This window comes from Panthera onca, chromosome B1 (assembly GCF_046562875.1).
Source record: "Panthera onca isolate mPanOnc1 chromosome B1, mPanOnc1 haplotype 2, whole genome shotgun sequence".
Classification (NCBI taxonomy): domain Eukaryota; kingdom Metazoa; phylum Chordata; class Mammalia; order Carnivora; family Felidae; genus Panthera; species Panthera onca.
The window spans coordinates 16,358,471-16,376,045 of NC_138342.1; the positions used below are offsets into that span (position 1 = coordinate 16,358,471).

The following is a 17,575-nucleotide window of genomic DNA, read 5'->3' on the forward strand; positions in this document are numbered from 1 at the left end:
GCAGGATCAGAATGTCAGAACTAATTTTGATATTGGTTTCAAAATGAAGTAAATTCCCACATATCTGAGATGATCAGGAAATGAATATTCTGGTTGTTTTGGTTTTTGTTTTTTCTTAAAACTTTTTTTTTTTTTTTTTTTTTTTTTTTTTTTTTTTTTGAGAAAGAGAGCGAGGGAGAAGCAAAAGGAGAGAGAATCTTAAACAGGCTCCACCCCCAACATGGAGTCGGAGGCAGGGCTTGATCTCAGGACTGGGAGATCGTGACCTGAGCTGAAATCAGGAGTCAGACGCTTAACTGACTGTACCACCCAGGCACCCCAGGAATGTTCTGGTTTGAGATTTGGATTTCTATACACTTCACATAGACTGTTTTTTGTTTTATTGATTTGTTTTATATCTTACATGTTGATTTATTGAGAATGAACTCCATATCATGAACTCCATTTATTGAGAATGAACTCCATATCATGAGAATTATACTAAAACTAGCTGGTAAGTCTCAAAGCTTATGAGGATTTTCATTGTTTTTTTTCCTACTGTGGCTTGAAGTGAAGAAATTACACATGTAGGTTAGTCAAGATATCATGACTGAGAAATCCTTTGAAATTTCATTAATTTTTTAATTCAGACAAAATCTAGTTTTTGACTTTCCATTGTCAGTATTAGTAAGAATAATATCTAATTACTCATTCAGATTTATTGTTTCACGTTTATTGCCTTCATAATGAAATTCCCATATAAAAGTCTAGACTAGATTAAGCTGATAATACAGATGAGAGTATCCAATTCTATTATTAATGATGAAGGAGTTTATAGTTTATAAATCATAAACATTTTAAGATGTTTTGAGTTTAGATAAGTAGCAAGAAGTTTGTCTGACTTCAGAATTCATGAAATGTGTGAAATATAAGACTAGCATGTATATGTTAAACATAGAGATAGAAAGGGATTGAAGGGCCAAGAGGTAGCAAATATTCCTGAGGCATCTGAGTACCAACCTTACTTGATTACCGTACACAAGATATAAGAGACACTAACTATTCAAGATACGCTCAATATACACAAATACTTAACATTCATGAGGTCTTACTTCCATTCTGGTCCCATGTGTATTCTGCTCAAAAAACACAAAACCTATGGCCTTTGAACAGGCCAATGGTCACACTGTACCTGTGATCAGGTGTACTTGTCCCTATGTCCCTAGTTGGGCAAGGTCAGGTCATTGGCCCAGGGTACCTTTTGTTTAAGAGGCTTCATGCTCAAAACTCAACGGAGGGGAGGAAAGTGAGGCAGTGAGAAAGGACGTATGGATATTGAGCGCCCCCTCCAGGATTCAGTTGGTACTTCAACCCCATTTGGACCCCATCCTAAATTTGTTAATTTACCTCATTCCTTTCCCCTTGCTTCTCACTGTGTTTTAATTGCTTTAACAAACCATTTGATATGAGCACCTTAATCTGGTCTGTGGGCCTTCTTTCTTGGATAGCCTGCCTGGAAGTTTAGGGGCCCCTTAATGCACCAGGTCCTGTTCTGCACGATACAGGTCATTGCACAGCCTATGTAATTTTAAAATTGTCTCCATATGGACCATATTATATTGGAGGGGGAAGGTCACAGGTCAAATATTCTAGCCTGGCTTGAATGTATTTTCTTCCTATCTGATTCCAACCACAGTCTTTATCCGATTTACAGTATTTATTTGAATGTCATTAGGAAACCGGGGTATAATTCTTAGGTGATTTGTTTCCATCTTGAAGATGCACCAAAAACTAATCCTTTTCATTGCCCATTTTTTACTAGAATAGTTCACCACCACCACATAAAATATTTTAGATTTCCTGAAAAAGCTATTTTCAAATTAATAAATTCAATTGTTTAACATTTGGACGTTAAAAAAAAGCAGAGGGTGGTGTTGGTGAGGCATCCCTTACCTCTTTAGTGATGTAGCCATCTTTATTTATGTCATACAAATTAAATGCCCAGTTGAGTTTTTCTTGTACTGTCCCCCGGAGCAAAATGGAAAGACCCTTGATGAAATCCTAGAAAGAAAAGTATAATTTGATACAACATTTCTAAAAAAACAAAAATACAACACAAAGGGTGAGACAAGTCTCTCTGAAATGATGGAAGCAAGGGTTATAACCCTCGATTTTGAACAATTAGTAAGGTAATGTGTTCTTGGACGTCTGTTTCTCAGAGTTCTTTGTGGGCATAAGCCACTCCATACCTTTAACATTTTCATCTTTGAATTGGAAGCTGTGACTTAAATCAACTGTGGAACTGAAAATTGTATGAAGGCAGACACCCAAATGACAGAATGCATGCTCTAAGTTGTATTGTTTTTTTTTTTTTTTTAATTTTTTTTAATGTTTATTTATTATTTTTGAGAGAAAGAGAGAGAGTATGAGTGGGGGGGGGGGGGTGGGAAGAGAGAGAGGAAGACAGAATCCAAAGCAGGCTCCAGGCAGCCTCTGAGATGTCAGCACAGAGCCTGACACGGGGCTCGAACTCCCAAACCATGAGATCATGACCTGAGCCAAAGTCAGAGGCTTACCCGACTGAGCCACCCAGGCGCCCCAGGTTGTATTTTTTTTTTTTTTTTTTACCACAATTGCACACAATTCTTCTACTGCAAAAAATCTAGTAACACTGTATCTTATTAAATACCAGCATGAGCACATACATAGCACATTTCACATGACAAAGATCTGCTAACAAGAAATATGGTCTGAAAGATATGGGCCAACTTGCTTAGAAATCAAGTTATAACACACATGTGTGCAGTGGGTTAGAGCATGGAGCTGGAAGCCAGATGACCTGAACTCAAATTCCAGTTATGTCACTTGAGAGCTTTGCGTCCTCTGACAATTTAATATCCTTTTGCATCAATTTTTATATATGGAGGATGGAGTATCCACTTCCTAAAGTTTTGGTGAGGATTATGACAGTTAAGCTATTTAGGACAGTGTCTAGTAAGGGCATTGGTTGTGTTTGTCAACCAGTTGGAGCCCTTAACCAATATCACGGTGAGGCTAGTGTGACTGCATTGCAGACGAACCACATTGACTTGATCAACTCCCTATATATTTGCTGTCATGTGAAGCAAAGCTAACATTGCAATGTGCTAATTCTGAGCTCACACAGATTTGATAATCCATTGTTAGGTAGGGACAAAAGAGCAGAAGGGACATGCAGAAGTGGCTTTCTGGGTGAATTTCCTTTTTTCTCTGCATTTCCATATTCCATCATTTTATAGCTGTTTTCTTGTCTCAGTTTCTTAATGATAATTTTAATTTCTTTACTTTTAAATGTAGTTAATATTCACATAGTTCAAAATTTAAAAACATGTAAGATGTTTGATAAAAAAAAAATCTTTCTCCCATTCCTGGACCCAGCCACCCTTTTTCTTTCTCCATAAGCAGGTGGCATTAGTAGCTTCTTGAATTTACTTCCAAGGAGTTTTGTGCGGATACAAGTATAAGGCATATTTGCTTATATATATTCCACCTCCCTTTACACAGTCTGACAGGATATTCTGTACTTTTTTTTTTCCACCTAACAATCTTAGAAATAATTCCAATCTTTTTCACATTCATAGTATGTATGAATGTAACACAGTTTACTAGTCTTCCATTGAGGAGTATTTAAAGATTTCCAGTTTTATTAAAAACAGTGTTACAAAGAGTGACCTCATGTATACATAATTCATACTTGAACAAATATATCTGTAGAATAAATGCTTAGATGTGGAATTTTTGTTTAAAGGATTTAAACATTTGTAAATTTTAGAGTTACTTCCAAATTGCACTCAAATTACCCTCTCAAACTCTATGAATAAGAATATTTTTTATGTATAAGAATATTATAGTTTGCCAACACTATATGGCATCGAACTTTGATGGCTTTCAATTTTATAGAAAACTATTTCTCAGATTACTTACATTTGTATCCTATTATAAAGAAATTTGAACATTTTTTTTCAAATGTCTTGATTTATAGAAATTCTTGCTTCACATATTACTGAAATTATCCCTTATCTGGGATGTGTCTTCAAGTATTGTTTCCCAGGTTTGCTATTTCTTTTTATTTTTCTCATTTTGAATTTTGCAAAGCAGGAAACTTTTTATTTGTATATTCTAGAATCTGTCACTCTTTTAGGTCTTTGCTTTATGTCTTATTGAAAGGCCTTCCCCATTTGAAGTTATAGAAAGATACTCCCATGCCTTTTTCTAAGTACTTCTAAAATTTACTTGTTTACATTTAAACCCTTATTCCACTTGGAATGTATCCAATATTTTTAGGTAGTCATCTTTTTTCACACTTATTATTTGTGACCCACTGATATGAGATGCAAGGGCTATCATATCCTTACATCTTTTATGATTTGTTTGTATTTCTGAAATTACTATTTTATTTTATTAGTAAACTTGTTTATATATACACCTCTACTACATCAGTTCAATTATGAAAGCATTTTAGTAATTTTAACAGCTGTTAGGGCAGTTTTCTCCTAATCAGTCTTCTTTTTCAGCTGTTTTCTCTATTTTTTGTTTGTTTGTCTTAATAGTCCACAAGATCTTTTGAATAACCTTTTGGGGAATTTGTAGGCTTTGAGGTATATTTACAGATAAGCTTTGGCAAAATTGACATACAGCTGCATGTTGATGGGTCTTCCTAATTAAGACTATGAAAGACCTTTCTCTTGTCTGGGTCAGTTTTGTCACTGAACATTATCAGTGTTCTGCTACTGCTATAACAGATTACCACAACTCCAGCGACTCAAAATAATACATGTTTATTATCTTGCAGTTCTGAAGATCAGGAGTCTGAAATGGTTTCACTGGCCTGGAACCAATATGGCAGAGCACACCTTGGGGATGTGGAGGGACAGTTTGTTCCCTGGCCTTTTTTAGCATCTAGAAGCCACCTGCATTGCTTGGCTTGTGGCCCCTTCCTCTACCTTCAGAGCACATCAGTGCAGTCTCTGCTCCTTTTGTCATATCTTTCCTTTCTTACCCTGATCTTCATATTCCCTCTTAGAAGGGCCCTTGTGATTATATTAGACCCACTTAGATAATCCAGGATGATTTCCCCATCTCAAGATCCTTCATCACACCTGCAAAGCTCCTTCCACCATGTAAGGTAACATATTCACAAGTTCCAGGAATTAGGGTGTAGACATTTTTCATGGACCATTATCTAGCACACTAAACTCTGATATGTTTTAGGCCTTTTTGTTTTTTCCAAATTGTTCTTTCATATTTCTTAGTCATAGTTATTTCTAGGTATTTTAATCCTTCTGTTGCTGTTATAAGTGAGGTATTTTATTCTAGTACAGATTCTAAATTAGATTTGTTTGTACATATGACAGCTATTGATTTCTGTATAATAATTGTTTATGCTGCCAACCAACTTAGTGTTTCTATTGTATATGATAGTTTTTCAATTGATTCTCCTGGGTTTTTCATGGGTACAATCATATTAGCGGCAAATGGAATTAACTTTACCTCTTCTTTCTAATTTTTACATTTTTAATTACCTCCTTTTTTCTAACTGTATTGAACAATATATCTGGAATAATATTATATAACAACAGTAATAGCCATCCTTATTTTGTTACTCAATTTCATAAGACTATTTCTAGTGTTTTCTCCTTTAAGCATGTTACTGGCTTAGTCATGCCAAGGAGGTAGACAATTCCCATTTTATTAAAAAAAATTATCAAGAATAACCATTACTTTCTTGCAAACCTGGAAAAGTTGATCTTCAACTTCCTATGGAATTGCAAAGGGCCCCAGGTAGCCAAAACAATGTGGAAAAGGATAAAGTTACAGAGTTCAAACTCCAATTTCAGAACTCACTACAAATCTACAGTACAGTGTAGCACTGGTGTAGCATATGTGCATATATATATATATATATACATATATATATGTATACGTATGTATATATATATATACGTATACATATATATATGTATACGTATGTATACATATATATATATATGTATGAGAATATATCCATATATAATTGAGAATCTGGAAATAAGCACCTATGGCCATTGATTTTCAACAAGGGTGCCAGGACCAAGCTGTGGGGCAAGAATAGTGTCTTCAACAATTGATGCTGTGTGAACCAGCATACTGTACTCTATTTCACATCTTTATTCAGGGTACAAATTTAAAGTGAGAAAATAAAAGAGAACTCAGGAGAAAGCCACAAAGAATTGCAATATTCAGCAGGCAGAGAGAAGAGAAGCTGTCAAGGGATCTGGAAAGTAAGCTAAATAAAACTGCTGAAGAAGTATGAGAGGTTAAGTGAAGAATGCATTTTCCTTGGAAAAGATGGTTAATCATGATACTATGATGCTGCTGGCAATGAAAAGTGTTCACTGGATCAGCAGCATGGAGGTCACTAATGACCGATGGGAGAACTTTCTGTTGGAATAGAGGAAGCAAACAATGATGGAGATTGTGTGTAGAAAACTCACAACTCTTGGGTGGCCGTGACAATAGAGGGACAAGGGCTAGTATAAATGAACAGGAGTATGGGATCACAGGACAGATTTTGGAAGGTGAGCATTTTGATTACTGGAGGGAAGTATTTATGAAGAGAAAATTCCTAAAGATGTGTGTGAGGGAGAGGGGGGAGCATGAGAAATGGACTGATCCTTCTGAGAAGAGGGGAGAGATCCAAGTGCAGATAGAGGGTCCGAGCTCTGGAGGGAGGAGGTACATTTCTTCAGTTGACATGGAAGAAGGAGAACAGGCTGTGGATGCCAGCAGCTGATAAGGGCAGGAAGATGGGTAGTGAGTCCCCACATGACAGCTTTAGTGGATGTCATCTGCTTGGGATTGAATGACATGCCAGAAAGGGTTGGATTTCCTCAGATCAGCTGTTTGAGGAAAGGAGGAGGCAGCCACGCTACTAGACAATAAGGTGACTCATGCAAACTACAAGAAGGTGGACATTGCTCAGGACACTTCCTTGCTATCTCCTGGAAAGTTGTAATTTATATAGACCTGTAATATACAACACACTATGGTTAAGAGGTAATGTGAAATACACAACTTGCAAGCTATAAGATTTGGCATTTGGGAAGGTACAAAATAGTCACTGCCAAGCATGAGAAGGTAGGCTCATCAGAGAGAGATTGCTGGACAGGTTTAAAAGGCCAGATGAGGTTGATGGTTGTCAATACAAATCTTACCTGTTGTTTCAAATCACAAAGTAATAGTTATATGCCCTTAGTTGAAAAGGGGGCTGGATACAAGGTCTTGGAAAACATGCTTAGAGCATTGTTCTCAAAATTTAGTTTGCTACAAAATCACCTGGAGGGCTTGCTAAAACACAGATTGCTGGGCCCCACCCTCTGTTTTTCTGATTTATTGGGGTGCAAGAATATATATTTCTTTAAAAAAATTTTTTTAAATGTTTATATTCATTTTTGAGAGACAGAGAAAGACAGAGTGCTAGCAGGTGAGGGGCAGAGAGAGAGAGAGAGGGAGACACAGAATCTGAAGCAGGCTTCAGGCTCCAGGCTGTCAGCACAGAGTCAGACGCGGGGCTCTAATCCATGAACCGTGAGATCATGACCTGAGCGGAAATCGGACGCTTAACTAAGCCACCCAAGCGCCCCAAGAATATATATTCCTAACAAACTCCAAGGGGTGCTGATCCTGCTGGTCCAGGAACCACACTTTGAGAACCACTGGCCTACAGAGATCAGTGGCATTGGCCCTATCACCAAACAGAGCAGACCAGAGCAACAGTGAAAGCACTTTTAAGGTCACATGTGGACTTCTGTTGTTTGTGTTCCTGGTAAGACCCTAATTTCCATTTGGTGCCCCATCCAATTCCGCATTAGTACTCTCCACCTCCGGCTCTAGTGATGGAGCTATGACCTGGGCAGAGTCAGAAGGCACAGATGAGCCCTTTGGTCAAGGCAGTGCGATCTGTGGGTGGCAGGCAAATGAACCCGGTCCACATCTGCTCGACATGAACAAGCCTGGAGCCAAGGAGCTGTTGGCATCTTCTTGTGATGACAAGAGAGCGCACCCTCAGTTGTAGCCAGCCCTATCTCTGGATTCTTTGTTTCTTTGAGCCAAAAAAGTCATATTGTTTTTCTAGTGTGTGATTTTCTATTATTTGTCAACAAAAATATCCTGATTCATAGGCTGACACCTGATTTACATCTTCTTTTTAAGTACTGTGCATCCCCAAACTACTTACATTGAAAGATGGCTGTGGACCTTGAGCACTTTTCTACCATCTTGCAAGAGAATATCAATAAACAGTCATTTCAAACGGGAATGATTCCTTATTTGTGGCAAAGGAAAATGAGAAACTCAATGAGTCTTAATGTGGGTTCTGCTCCATGCTTTTCTGAATGGTAATTGAAATCTGCCGAGCAGGAGTCACAAGGCTTAAAAAAAAACAACTCTCAGAGTACTTTGCATAATTACCTTTTATCTGTGAAAGACAGTTGCATCTGTTCCCTAATGCAGGAAAATGATACTGAATTCTGTTTTCCATTCTTTTAGGATCAAAGCAAAAGAAGGAAGAAGGGCATAAAGATTTGACTCCATAATATCCCAGTCTTGTTCAGTAGTAAGCTTTTAGGTATCTATCCAATTTTTGCTTAGTACATTAATTTTTTACTATGACAGGGACACTAGTGTTCCTCTGTTGGAGGAGGTCATCAAAGGATGCAAACACCAGTTGACCCACGAGCTGACCTGGGCAATCCGAGGCTCTCACCCCTCCCCTGTCCTTGTGATAGATGGTCTGTCCACCATTTCTGGACAAGGAACCACTTCAAGTATGCAGCCTTGAGAAGGTAAGATCTTATTGAGACCATCTGGACTGTATATGTGACTGAATCCAATTAAGGTCTCCATAAAAATTGTTGAGATTCTGGTGGGCAGTACAGAGATTTACTTGTCTTGTGTTTGCCCAAGACAAGCCTCACAGGTAAGTTCCTTGCTTATCACACCTGCCACCTACCATTCTAGGGTGGCCTGCCTCTTTCCTCAGTCTCTCCTTGTTCTCTGAGTACAGGGGGCCGGTTTGGAATTTCACCAGAGGAACTACTGAGGTTGCAAACCAACATCCTGCCCCTCCTGCCTGGTGCCCAAAGAGCATCATGGCTTATAATCATGGATGTGGGGGTATTTGCAACAAACAGTCCTGTTTATAGTTGGGAAAACAACATTAAATGACGTACGATAGGTTTAAAATGTTAACTAGTCAGTGACAGATCCAATATGGAAATCATACATGTCTTTGGTATATTTCCTATTTTATGCTTGCTTTTATATTTTCATGAAAATTTTAAAGGTTATTTATTTTCTATAGTATAACCTCTCTTGATTGGGGTTAAACTTCCACAGTAGTTGAGCTACTTTTTAAAATATTAAAAGGAACAAAATTTCAAGTATTACATAAAGTTTGTGTTTGTTTGGAACTAATAAAAGGTATCAATATGTCTAAAAAATAACAAGTAAATTTTCCAAGATTTGTGGTCTGATTTTATCTCACAGAAGGGATAATACACTTACCTTGTTTGATATACAATATTGTGTATTTAGGTAATTTAATATTTTCAAAGGTGATGATAGACACATTCAATTAAGTTAGAAGAAAGTTCTTTGGTATGGTCTCATTAAAGGCCATTAACAAATTTTTAGCCAAAAATAATAAATATAAATATATAACAAATGTATACATAAATATAAGGCCTGATTTGTGTAACAAATTACAGAAAACTGTTCTGAAGAAAATTGTGATCACCACATAATCCTATCACCTATTCAAAATGAACATTTCCATTTTTTGATGCACCCCTTAGCAGATATGGTCATATGGTGTGCATATAATTCTGTATGCCTCACTTAAAATTACAAGGGTTTTCCCACATCACTGAAAATTCATTGTGACATCATTTAAATAGCTACATATTAGATGGAACCATATGAAATTGCTGATAATTTTTGTTGTATTTTTCAAGAATAATAATTTCATATGGTTTAATCTAATAATACTATTACAGTGGCTTTTGAACATTTTGGACCCCAAATCACAATAATTGTATTTTAAATGGCAACCTAGTACACACACACACACACACACACACCAGAAAGTAATTATTTCCATTTCTCTTCTATTAATTTTTTAAATGCTCATGATATTAATCTCTAAATTAATTTTACCACCTACTGATGATTGCAATCTGGAGTTTGAAACACTGCTTTGTCATATGGATATGTTGTAATTTACTTACCCATACTTTCTATTGTTGGCTATGTAAATTAATTAATTTTTTCTCTATTATAAATGATGCTATGTAAGCATTGTTCTGTAACTATTTCCCATCATTCTCACGTATTTCCTTAGGAAAGGAGTAGAAGTCCTGGATCCTGGGAACACTGAAATTCAATAGTAATAATGACTACAGTTTATTGATGTGTACGGGATATTATGTTAGGAAATTTCTGTGCATTATTTCATGTCAGCCTCATGCAACCATAGGGAGTAGGTATTGTCTTTAAATTAGAGACAGAGACTCAGAGAAAACAAGTGACCGAGCCAAGGCGTACAGCCAGTGAGCAGGGAGCTGAAAATCAAACCCAGAACTCTGACTCAACGCCCAGGCCTCATTTGGACTAGAACTGAAGCAACGGGCTGTGTTTATACAGAACAGTATGATATAAACATATGTCATATCTCTTGGTACTATATGATAGAATTCTGGGGTGATGTGAAATATTGAGGAGGGCACCTTTTGGGATGAGCACTGGGTGTTGTATGGAAACCAATTCGACAATAAATTTCATGAAAAAAAAAAAAGAAGTAGTGACTCATACGGATTGCAATTCAATTGCTTACTAATAACATTTGTAGAACATTTGGAGGTGCCAGGAATTCATAATTCTTGCTATAAAATTGCTGCATAAATGAATTGGAAAATAGCCTCAGCTTCTTTTTTAAAACAAGTGTGTCAGGATACAAATACATGTGTGTGACTATGAGCGGCTCTAAGAAGATCAGCTAAGAAGCCCAAAAGTGACATGTCCAGGAGTCCAGAAGCCCAAGAGTGACTGAAACAGACTGAGAGAGGTCAATTCTCAGAGACTGACTAGATGTCAACTGGGGTCACCAACATTAACTGACTGTTCTTTTTAGATAAGAAGAGATTTCTGGAGCTTCCATAGTGGTTGGAGCGTTAAAGTTAGAGGTAAATTCAGGACTGGGGCAGGAAAGATGTAAGATGAGCCCAGAGCATCTCGTAGTGCCAGAAAATAAGGACTTGATGGAAGAAACAAGAAAGAAAAACAATCACAATGATGGGAGTATGTCGAAGGGACACAGGAGTCAACTGAAAAAGCTCCCAGTTGCCAAACTGTAACAACTTGAGCAAGAAAGTAAATAGGATTACACTGGATTATAACTCAAAATCCAAAATAAATATCCAAGATACAAAATAAATATTCCATATTGGTATAAGTGACTTATTGAATAATTTCATAAAAGGAGAAGAAGAGATAAATATCTCATGAAGAATTCCAAGTAAATTATGTAGAAATTCTATCCTCAAGGAAGTGGAGCATAACCCCCCATCCTAAAATATGGGCTGTGCGTAATAACTTTCTTCCAGAGTATGGCTTGGAAAGAGGGAAAAAAGAGTAACTTTAGGGTTGCCTGGGTGGCTCAGTTGGTTTAATGTCTGACTTGACTTCAGCTCAGGTCTTCCCTGCATCTGGCTCCAAGCTGATAGGGAGCAGCCTGCATGGGATTCTCTCCCTTTCCCTTTGCCTCTCCCTTCCCTCAAAATAAATAAATAAACTTAAAAAAGAAAGAGTAACTTTACAGTAGGGAATGACCAGCCCTACTTCAACCAGGTGGTCAAGGTGGAAGTCAACAGCCATAACTCATGTCGATACCAGGCACTCTTGCTTTTACATGATAAAGTATGGCACTTTACTTCTGTGGACTTTTTGCCCAGAACAGACATCCCCAGTCTAATTATGAGAAAAAACATCAAGGAAATCTGATACTCTACAAAACACCTGACGCATAGTCCTCAAAACTGTCAAGATGATCAAAAACAAGAACTGTCTGAGGAACTGTCACATCCAAGAGAAGCCTAAGGAGACATAGTGGCTAAATGTAATATGGTATTCTACATAGGATAGTGGAACAAGAAAAGGGCATTAGGTAAAAACTACAGTCATCTGAAGAAAGCATGGACTTTAGTTAATAATGCATCAATATTAGATAATTGTAGCAAGTATACCATTTTAATGTATGACACTAATGATAGGGGAAACTGGGTGTGAGGTATATGAGAACTCTCTGTACTTTCTTTGCAATTTTTCTGTAAATGTAAACTGGTCTAAAATAAGAAAGTTTATTTAAAGACAGACCTCTAGTCTGTCAGATAGAGATGTTTATTGTATGCATTTATTGTATGCATTTCTTGCCTGTCTTATAAGCATCTTCTGTTACCCCAGGTTTCATTAAACATTATAGCCTGTGCTATGAGGGGTTTAAGGGACACGCCCTTGGGGCCCACAGGGAGTGGTAAGCAAATACATGAAGAGCTGGGTACCCCATAGAAAGCCTAGGCAAGACTAAAGGGAAAGAGCAGGCCAGAATGATGGGTGACCAGCAAAAGTTAGGACACATGCAGCCTGGTCACATTCCCTGGGAATCAACAAAAAGGTTGCCGAGGTCAAAGGTGCCCAGGTCAAAGGTATGGGTGGACCCTCACAATGAGAATGGTTGGATTTTTTTTTATTATTGTGCAATATCGATGTTTATTTTAATCCTTTATATCTCGTAACTTGCATTCTTGCAAGTGCCTGCAAGGTAGACACTACAGAATGAAGGTAAAGGCTCACTGTTATTATCCAGTAACAAAGATTATTGATAAAACCTGTTTATCTTCTGCCTTCTTATTCTTGTCCAAATGTACTATCTCTGTGATAGTCACATGCTTGTCTTAGCCACTTCAGTACACACAAAGATAGTATTCACTGTCAGTCATGTCATCTTTAAATATAAAGAAAAATACCATTGATTGATTGATTGATTGATTTAAATAATTTATTGTCAAGTTAGCTAACATACAGTGTATACAGTGTAGTCTGGCTTTGGGAATAGATTCCCGTGATTCATCCCTTACATACACCCAGTGCTCATCCCAACAAGTGCCCTCCTCAGTGCCCATCACCCATTTTTCCTGCCCCTCCCCCATCAACCCTCAGTTTGTTCTCTGTATTTAAGAGTCTCTTATGGTTTGCCTCCCTGTCTGTAACTCATTTTTCTTTCCTTTCCTCTATGGTCTTCTGTTAAGTTTCTCAAATTCCACATATGGGTGAAAACATATGATATCTGTCTTTGTCTGACTGACTCATTTCATTTAGCAGAAGACCATCCAGTTCCATCCACATTGTTGCCAATGTCAAGATTGCATTCTTTTGTGAAGAAATGGGCAGAAGACACGAATAGACACTTTTCCAAAGAAGACATCTAGATGGCTAACAGACACATGAAAAGATGCTCAATATCGCTCATCATCAGGGAAATACAAATCAAAACCACACTGAGATACTACCTCACACTGGTCTGAGTGGCTAAAATTAACAACTCAGGAAAAAACAGATGTTAGCGAGGATATGGAGAAAGGGGAACACTCTTGCACTGTTGGTGGGAATGCAAACTAGTGCAGCCATTATGGAAAATAGTGTGAAGGTTTTTCAAAACATTAAAAATAAAATTACCGTAGTACCCAGCAATGGCACTACTAGGAATTTATCCAAAAGATACAAGATTGATGATTTATAGGGTACATGTCCCCCAATGTTTATAGAAGCGCTGTCAACAATAGCCAAGTTGTGGAAAGAGCCCAAATGCCCATCAACCGATGAATGGATAAAGAAGATGTGGTGTGTACACACACACACACACACACACACACACACACACTGGAATGCTACTTGGCAATGAAAAAGAACAGTTGGATTCTATGAAAATGGGAGAGTATAAGCACCATGAGGACAAAAATTCATGTCTTCTGTTCATTGTTGTGTCTCCAGCACCCTGAAGAGTGTTTGGCACATAGTAATGCTCAATAAATATCTGTTAAATGAATAAATGAAATGAGAAAACTTCTGAAGCCACCTTTCCCTCCCCTTCTAATAGCTCCCTGGAATGGGCAATAGACAAGAACAGAATTATGTGTACAGGTTGTGCAAGTGTGTGTGTATGTGTTGAGAGATGAAGGATAAAACCTTAATGTGATGAAATCAGAATAATATACCTCTTGGTAACACTGCCTACATAATTCTCACTGACATCTGACATCTCAAAAGAGCCTAGCTATTTAATTTTGACAAAATGACTCATCCCAGAATGAAAGTTTTCCTATAACCATAAATGATATATTGGGAAAAAGATTTTTTTCTCATCGCTGTGAATGACAAAGAGATTACTTTTTAGGTTTATAATGTCTACGGAAGGTGTCACTAACATTTTATTCAGTATGAATTGGATTGTCAGTGAATGATATTTTCTTGAAGCTTTGAACTGTGTCTCTGATGTCAAATCATCAGCCACCTGCAGGAAGCTATTCCAGAATTGTTCCAAAGGAAACATATCGTTTAACCCAGCCTCAATAATTCAAGTAAACTTGCCATTTGGGACATGCTCAGAGGATTGCATTGCCCTGATGGTGATAATGTTCGATAGAAGGTAATTATTGAAATGGTGGTAAAGACTCAGGGTTGATTGTGTAGTCAACAATTGTGTCAGTAATCAATGATTTTTGTGAATGGGGTGGATTGACTGGTAATTGTAAAAGTTGGTGATAATATTCAGTAATCAGATCATAAAATGAGACCTTAGATGTCATCCAGCAGACATTCTGGCTCAGTACCTCAAGAGAAGGTAGTCTATTATAATTGTTAAGAATGGGGGTTGGAGAACTATGGCCCAGGAGGTCAAATAGGCTTACCACCTGATTTTGTAAATAAAGTTTTATTGGAACATAGCTATGCCCATTTACGTAGGACTTTTCTATGTCTGCTTTTGTGCTACAACAGCAGACTTGAGTAAATACAATAGAGACTGTATGGCCTGCAAAGCCAAAGTATTTACTATCTGTCCCTCTACAAAGGGCCTGATCCCTGGTTGAAACCATAGGTTTTAGAGACTTAGGCAGATCTGCAGTCCAATCTAGGTCCTGCCATTTAGGAACTGAATGAATTTGGACAAGTCACTTAACGTCTTTGAGTTTGGGGTTTCTCATCTCTACCATGTGGTCAGTAATGCTGGCCCTTTATTTTTCACCTGCAATTCATCTCCTCCCTCCAAAAATTTTTTTTATAAACTAAAAAAGAAAAATAATTATTGTAAAGACAGGAGGGAGGTGGTAAATTTTGGTGCCAAAATTCATTTGGTGACAAAACTTGAAGTGAACTGACATAAAACTATTTCTAATCTATTTCTAATTATCTACCTATGATCGAAAAATCTATGTACCTATCACCTAATCAGTCTATATCATATTAAGCAGAGGACACTAACAGATATATCAGTACTTCCAAATCTCAGTGGCTTAGCACCTTATCATCTCGCTTGTCACTCACACACGGTGAAATAAAGAGGAGAGGGGGCTCTGTTCCATGCAGTCATTCTGAGAACTGAGCTCCTTCCCCTTTGTTGCAAAGCCAACTGAAATATGTGACCTCATAGTCCCCACAGATGGGAAAGGAGGAAGGCGATGTGGTCACTTCCACCCATATCCCATTGATAAAATCTCAGTCATGGCTCCACCTACTTGCAGGACAGCCTGGGATTATGGCCTACTGGTGTGATAGAAGCACATGGACATTGGTCATCAGTAGCAGTCTCTGCTATGTTTATCATTTATCATAGTTTCGCTGCACAAACATTACACGTTTGATTATAACACCCTGCAGACCCTGCTGGAGACATTAAATAATATGGAACAGTATATGCCTGGCATTACCTGACTAAATCTGAAAGGCTCCAAATGATAAAACTCAGCTGGCTTTGAGGATTTCAGATGACGGACTGGAGATCTACATGACACCTCTCTGCTAGGACAGCATAGTCGCTAAGAGATGCATTCTGGGACCAGACTGCCTTGATTTTGAATCCTGGCTCTCCTACTTTCTAGCTGTGTGACCTTGGGCAGGCTGCTTAACTTCTCTGTTCATCCCTTTCCTCATATGCTAAAAAAGGAGATAATAATAATACCTATGAAAATGAAGTTAGTATATGTAACACAGCCAGCACAGTTGCCTGACTTATATAAGCTCAAATGAGTTCTAAGCAAGAGTCAGTTATTATTACTATATGCAGCTATTATTATTGTTAATGCCGTTTTTAAATAGTATAGTAACTGACACACGGTAAGTGCTTATCATATAATTAGTTGTGGAACGATCTTTCGTAGCATCATGGAAAGAACAACCGTCTACCTTTGACTGAATATTTGATTGAATATGTTCAATGACATGATTATTGTTTAACAAGATGACCAGTGTAATTATTAATTAATTGGCTTTGTTAGAAAAATTTCCTGTGTAATAACTGCTATGGCTAACATCTAATAAATATAGAGCATGAATTTGGTGCCAGGCACTAAGCCAAGCCCTTTACTGACATTATTACTTTTTCATGTTCATACTCCCCTATAAAGTAGCTTTGCTTGCTGATATTTGACAGAGATGAACACTAAGGCCTACAGAGTTTATTTTACTTATTTATTTATTTTAAAAATATTTATTTATCTTGAAAGAGAGAGAGAGAGAGAGAGAGAGAGAGCACAAGCGGGGAAGGGGTAGAGAAAGAGGGAGACAGAGAATCCCAGCTGCACGCTGTCAGCACAGAGCCTGATGAGGGGCTCAAACTCACAAACCTTGAGACCATGACCTGAGCTGAAGCCGAGAGTTGGACACGTAACCAACTGAGCCACCCAGGTGCCCCAAGGCCCAGAGAGTTTAAACACTCAGCCTGGGATCTCACAGCCACTGAATGGCAAAAAGAGGATTGGACCAATTCACAGCTAGGTCCAGATGCTATCCCCTTCCCACATCTTATTCACTCTGTCCTTTGGGTTTAAGCAAATTCAGTAGAAAACTTCTTTTCTCTTTATTACAGAATCAAAATGGTCTCTGCTATGCCTCCCAGAATGCCACTGCTACTCAAAATACATTCATAGCTGAATCATTTCCCGGGTCTAGAGACTTTCCAGGCAGCTGATCAATTGAAGAAAAATAATTACAATAGCCTGGTGTTAAATTTGATTTTGGTTTAACATTTATTAATTCAGCCATTAGTTTGTTTTTAAAGGAAAAGACATATTACCAACACACTTATAATATATATTCATTACAACTAATTTCCAAATTATAATCAACATTCATCACAATTACCAGCATTTTACATAAATATTATAATAGCAATGTTGTGCACAGTCCCATATCATTAACACCAGACTCAATTTACATGTGAAATTGGATACAACATGCTATAGGTAATTGA

General features: G+C 37.6%; 1 protein-coding gene across 3 annotated transcripts in view; it reads right to left on the reverse strand.

Annotated features, from left to right (window-relative positions):
• Positions 1 to 17,575, reverse strand: part of KCNIP4 (potassium voltage-gated channel interacting protein 4) — a 1,157,282-nt gene that overhangs the window by 4,204 nt on the left and 1,135,503 nt on the right. For all 3 annotated transcript variants that reach the window (XM_060655342.3, XM_081795498.1, XM_060655341.3), the window contains one exon: positions 1,933 to 2,040. In XM_060655342.3, coding sequence (XP_060511325.1) covers positions 1,933 to 2,040 — 108 coding nt within the window. The remainder of the gene's footprint in view (positions 1 to 1,932; positions 2,041 to 17,575) is intronic.